General features: G+C 35.2%; 1 protein-coding gene across 1 annotated transcript; it reads left to right on the top strand.

Moving 5' to 3' along the window:
• Positions 1-704: 704 nt before the first annotated feature.
• LOC132171022 (L-type lectin-domain containing receptor kinase VII.1) lies at positions 705-3,452 on the top strand. The gene has a single exon (XM_059582216.2). The coding sequence runs from the start codon at positions 1,156-1,158 to the stop codon at positions 3,226-3,228; it is 2,073 nt and encodes a 690-aa protein (XP_059438199.2). The 5' UTR covers positions 705-1,155; the 3' UTR covers positions 3,229-3,452.
• Positions 3,453-6,000: the final 2,548 nt, after the last annotated feature.

Raw genomic sequence — 6,000 nt, 5'->3', positions numbered from 1 at the left:
TAGGTATTAGGCCTAAAATAAGCCCATTTTTTTCATACAGTTGGCCCATTTTTTAAAAAATCTATTAGTCTTTTTATCCAAATTAATTGGGCTTTGTTGTGATTGTAATAATTAAAAAAAAAAACCTAAAAAATCCCAAAAATCCTAAAAAAATTAATATTTTTGCCTATATGGGCCTTAGAAATAAAAATTCAATTTTTTTAAAATGCCCTAAAAGTTATTTTCAATTAGTTACATAAAGAAAACATTAAAACAATAAAAACAAGTATTTAAACAAACTAACCTTCACAAGAAATACCCCCTTACTACAACAATTCAAAACCCAAAAAGAAAAAATAAAACAATCATTTAAATAATTTACCTACCAAAAGAAATACCCTTACAATAAAAATATTTCATAAATATAAATATATAAATATATAAATAGTTCCTAAATTTTTTTAATATATATATATAAGAGGTACTTCTGTTCACGGTAACCCGATAATAATTAGGTACCAAAAATCAGGTACCGAAACTGGTCCCCAGTTTTCCGACTTTTCGGTTTCGATTTTTGATAATTTTTGACACTGTTAGTGTAAACTCCAAGAAACCTATCCCAGCTTCTCTGATGCCTATCTCGACTAGCGTGCAGCTATGCCAACCACTTGACTTTCCCCTTTTAACCAAAAAAAAAACACATGTTTTAACTTGAAATGTTTATTTGTAGCTACCACCTTCTACAACGTTCCAGCTCTAGATCGATGTTTTTCAGAAATTGGGTCACGTTTGGGAAAGTAACCAACAGGTGCCATTTTTGCCACTTGATAGATTATTTTCTATGAAAATCTTGGTTGATTCACACCTACCGGCTACCAGGCTACCTGCCTTATGAGTCTCTGACCAACAAAAAAAAAAAAAAAATCCAACGAATTTCTGAAAGTTGACCAAACTCGATCTCATTCTCTTCTCAATGCCATTTTTTTTCTCCATTCACTGCAGTTGATAACTCTGCTATGAAAATGTTGATAGATAGCGACCCGGCAACCTGTCTTATGACAAAAGAAATCAAATGCAATGAATATCTACAAGGTGACCAAGAAACTTCAATAAGTCCTCATCCAATCCAACACCATCTGCTCATCTCTCTTTCCATTTTACTAGCTATCATCCCCCATGGACGAGCATAAACACCAACAGCCTCACCTACTATGCTTTCTGCTGCCCGTATTCCTCTTCTTCCAATCCATATCGGCTGTTGATTTCGTCTTCAATGGCTTCAACTCCTCCGATATGTTACTCTATGGCCTGGCCGACGTTGAATCTCGTATTCTAACGCTCACTAACAGAACATATTACTCAATCGGCCGGGCAATTTACCCAGAAAAGATCCCAGCTAAAAACCCAAACTCTTCTTATGTGTATCCTTTCTCAACTTCTTTCATCTTCTCTTTGGTTACTTACAAGAATAATCCTCCTGCTAGGCATGGCATAGCTTTCATGTTTGTGCCCGTTAAGGGCATCGAAGGCGCGAACCCAGCAAATTATCTAGGCCTTCTCAACTACACCAACAATGGGAATCCCAATAACCATGTCTTCGGTGTCGAGTTTGATGTGTTTAAGAACGACGAATTCGATGACATAAGCGCCAACCATGTTGGAATCGACATAAACTCCCTCAAATCAAATGCATCACACGATGCCGGGTACTGGCCCGACGACAGCAGCGATGCTGATGATGACAAGTCATTCAAGGAATTGAAGCTCAACAGTGGTGAAAATTACCAAGTTTGGATTGATTATTCAGATTCTTTGATTAATGTTACTGTGGCTCTGGCAGGCATGAAAAGACCTTGGAAGCCTTTGTTGAATGCTTCTCTTGATCTTTCTGAGGTTTTTGAGGATGAAATGTATGTTGGCTTTACTAGTGCTACCGGACAGTTAGTTGAAAGCCTCAAGATTTTGGCTTGGAGCTTTAGTAATTCCAACTTTTCGTTAAGCGAAAATTTGGTCACCACAGGTTTGCCATCGTTTATTCTTCCAAAGGGTTCAATATTTCGATCCAAAGGGTTTATTGCAGGAATCACAGTGGGAGGGTTCTTTGGTGTCGGTCTTTGTGCTCTGTTTGCTCTGTTTTCTATCAAGAGGAAGCGAAGGGGAGTTAGGGAGAGAGAGGAAATGGAAGAATGGGAATTGGAGTATTGGCCACACAGAATGACTTATATAGAAATTGAGGCAGCCACAAGAGATTTCTCGGAAGAAAATGTGATCGGAATCGGAGGGAATGGGAAGGTCTATAAGGGTGTTTTAACAGGAGGGGCAGAGATTGCAGTGAAATGCATTTCGCATGAAAATGATGGGTTGAGAGAGTTTTTGGCTGAAATTTCAAGCCTTGGAAGATTGAAGCATAGAAGTTTGGTGGGGTTGAGAGGGTGGTGCAAGAGAGACAAGGGCAACTTCTTTTTGGTTTATGAGTATATGGAAAATGGGAGTTTGGACAAATGGGCGTTTCAATGTGATGACAGGAAGATGTTGAGCTGTGAAGACAGGATAAGGATTTTGAAAGATGTAGCTTTTGCAGTCTTGTACTTACATGAGGGGTGGGAAGCCAAAGTCCTTCATAGGGACATTAAGGCCAGTAATGTGTTACTTGACAAGGATATGAATGGAAGGCTAGGGGATTTTGGATTAGCCCGAATGCACGACCATGGACAAGTGCCTAACACAACAAGGGTGGTCGGGACCGTTGGATATTTGGCGCCGGAAGTGATTAGAAGCGGACGGGCATCGGCTCAAACCGATGTGTTTGGATTTGGTGTCTTGATTTTAGAAGTCATGTGTGGGAGGAGGCCTATTGAGGTAGGGAAGCCAGCTTTGGTAGATCGGGCATGGCTATTGATGGTACAAGGGCAATTATTGAATGCTCTTGATGAGAGATTGAAGGCTAGAGGCGAGTTTGATGAGGAAGAAGTGGGCAGGGTGCTTCACTTGGGCTTGTTGTGTGCTTACCCTGACCCAAGTGCCCGGCCAACAATGAGACAAGTAGTGAAAGTGTTGGACGGGAACAATGAGGTTGAAAGTGAGGATATGGATGTATACTTGCTCCGAAAAATGAAACCCATGGGTAAGTTTCCTGAGATTCCACGAGATTTTGGATCTTCATCACACCCAACATTTGAAGATATTCGACAGTCCCACTCTTCATTCATGTCTTTCTATTGGTCCAATACTACGGTGGAGGGGAGGTGAAGCTAGATCATGAATGGAGAACTGAGGGTCATTTTTTCTATCAGCTCAGAAGCAAAGGAGATTTGCTCAAAAATACTTGAGGATTGTCTTCCCAACGTTGGCAAATAGTCTAAAACCTATTGGATTTACTGTACTCAGGAACAGAAAAATATTCATTTGGTAAATATTGAGAGAATAGTTTTGGTTAGCTTACCTAAATAGTCAAAACTCTTCCATTCATTTATATAGAGGAGTTTGTTTTATACATTGTAATGCTAATTGTACAGTTTGAATTTACTGAAAAGAATATATATACTATTATGAATGTTGTATCCCATAATTGATAAAGTACAAAAAAAATAGTAAATATATTTAAGGTGGACCCAAGAAAATTGTTGCCAAATTATCACAGTAAATTCGCAATTTCTTCGATATTGAATCCACAACTTGATGCTCTGTGATAAAATTCTTTAACCATTTTGCATATGAAATCGCTTCAAAGCATGCTATGAACTCTATATGAGGAAGCTAATACACATTAACACAGTTTAGTAGTCGATATTCTAGCACCATTGCAATTTCGCTGCAAAAGTTTCATTTTTCATTGTGATGATTTATGGATGAAGACTGAAATTTGTTTTTGTATTTCATTGACAAACAATGGAAAATTATAAATTATTGTCATTCATTTCTTCATAAATGGCTTAACTTTGAGCCTCCTTGCTCAAAAGGATAAAACTACCAATTACAAGTAAAATAAGAAGAACATGTTTCGAACTTGATGGATTTGATGAACAGAGTAATGTTAAATACTTAACTTTCGTCTCACTCCCATACAATTGGATTGATGTAATAGTGTCCCCATCTAATGAACAACATGTTCTTCAGGACTGCAAATGAGTCTGTTTTGAGCAAATAAGAAATTTTTTGGTACATGCTTGATATTGTTACCTTGGTGCTGGTTTGGTCCTCAATGTATATTTTGCATATGTTCTAATTAGTCTAGAATGAAATTAGCATATAAAACCCTGTCTTCCCCATTATAACATGTAAACTGCAGTATGTTGCCTTTTGCTTTGACCATTGAGCTTCTTTGTTTTTATTTTCTTAGTTGGTTCTTAAGATACTGTACATTTGCTATTTTAAGGGGAGGGAAGATAAAAGAGTTACTGAACATCTTCATTGTTCCAAATTCATAAGAAGATGGTACCTGGGTACATTGTTTCTAGCACAAGATACAAGAAGGCTGAGAAAACAGAGGAAATGAGTGGATGTGAATTTTTCAATCCTCGATGCTGTGGATGATATTTGAATATGGACAATTAACCATAACAAAAAGAATACATAGAGTGGGGGAAGTGGCTTCATTTTGGCTGTTTCTTCTGTGTGTTTGTATATCCATGTAATATTTGTATTGGTCCATACGTATGCATGTGAATTGATAGTTTTGCAATTCTTTTCTATTCTACCGAACTGAATTTAAAATTGCGAATATTGAGGAGAAAAAAAAGTTGAGGTTATGTTTGGATTGTTTAAAGAATATAAAATTTTGAATAAAGTTAAAAAGTTTAAGTTGAGTGATAGTGGTGTCAAATCAACTAAAAACAAAGAAAAAAAAGTTGAGAAGAATTGAGAAGAATTGTCTTCCATACAAACCCTTAACTTTTATCTAGGCACCCTCCCCATATTTGATAATATATATTTTTGTACGTTATTACTTTTGAAAATTGGCTAAGAGAGAGCGCTTAAGAGCACTCGTAATAGAGGAGTCAAATTGTACTTTTATCTAAAATTGCTAATCATATTTGTAAAAAACCTCCCACCACATTGGATTAGTCAAAAAAAATGCAAAATGGATATTTTATTGCATTAGTCAAAAAACAAAAAAATGCTAGATACTATTTACCTTCTGCAGCTCTCTTTTCACAAAATTTTCACCTACTATTTCTCTCTCCACATCTTTTTTTTCAAAATGTTGAAAAATAGGATTTTTATGAAACTATAATCCTTATAAAAAATAAAAATAAATAAAATTTAAATAATATAGTTAAAAAAAAAAAAAAAAGATGATCCGATGTATGGCTTCTTTTAAAACTCATTAGCTAAACTAGATAAACTGAGTTTTGATTAGTCATTTTGTATAAAAGTATACATTTTTTTCTTTTTTTTTTTGAGTGAGTATAAAAATATATATCAACCACTGTAAATGTTCTTAAGAGCTTATATATATATATATATATATATATATATATATATATATATATAGTTTAGATCATATTTAAGTCATGTGTGATACTTAAAATCATAGTATATAATCATGCTTCACAACCGAGGTCAATAGTGGCCAACTTTAGCGAAACTATATATGATAGTAGTCATTTTTCTTTTGGTTGTTTGACTCATCTATCACTAAGGACAAAACCATAATTTTTATGGATGAGAGACAAAGCACGAATAAAGAGTCAAGTCTAATTTTGATAGAAAGAAAGCTTAATTTTTAAACCCAAATATGTATGTGGCATATATATATACCTTTTACCCACCACCCAATGTCAATATAGCCCCATGAATTGATTCTCTCACCATCTGACACTCTCGAACTGCCAATTACTAACCAAGCCCCCAACCCCTGTCGTTAGGGAATCTTATTAAATCAGATGAAATATTCTTTTTTTAGACATTAAATCTCATTAAATGAAGAAAGAAAAACCTCGAATAAAAAATATCAATATTAAAAACTAAAAAACAAATAAAAAAATTAAACTAAAATAAATAAAAAAATGCAAACTCAGT

The sequence above is a fragment of the Corylus avellana genome, chromosome 1 (genome assembly GCF_965113065.1).
Source record: "Corylus avellana chromosome 1, dhCorAvel1.hap1.2, whole genome shotgun sequence".
NCBI classification, from domain to species: domain Eukaryota; kingdom Viridiplantae; phylum Streptophyta; class Magnoliopsida; order Fagales; family Betulaceae; genus Corylus; species Corylus avellana.
Note: the sequence above shows the minus strand (reverse complement) of the source record. Positions and strands in the feature narration are given on the sequence as shown.

What these genes read in the sequence shown, in the direction of transcription:
- LOC132171022 (XM_059582216.2), top strand. Translation starts at nt 1,156, where the DNA reads ATGGACGAGCATAAACACCAACAGCCTCACCTACTATGCTTTCTGCTG.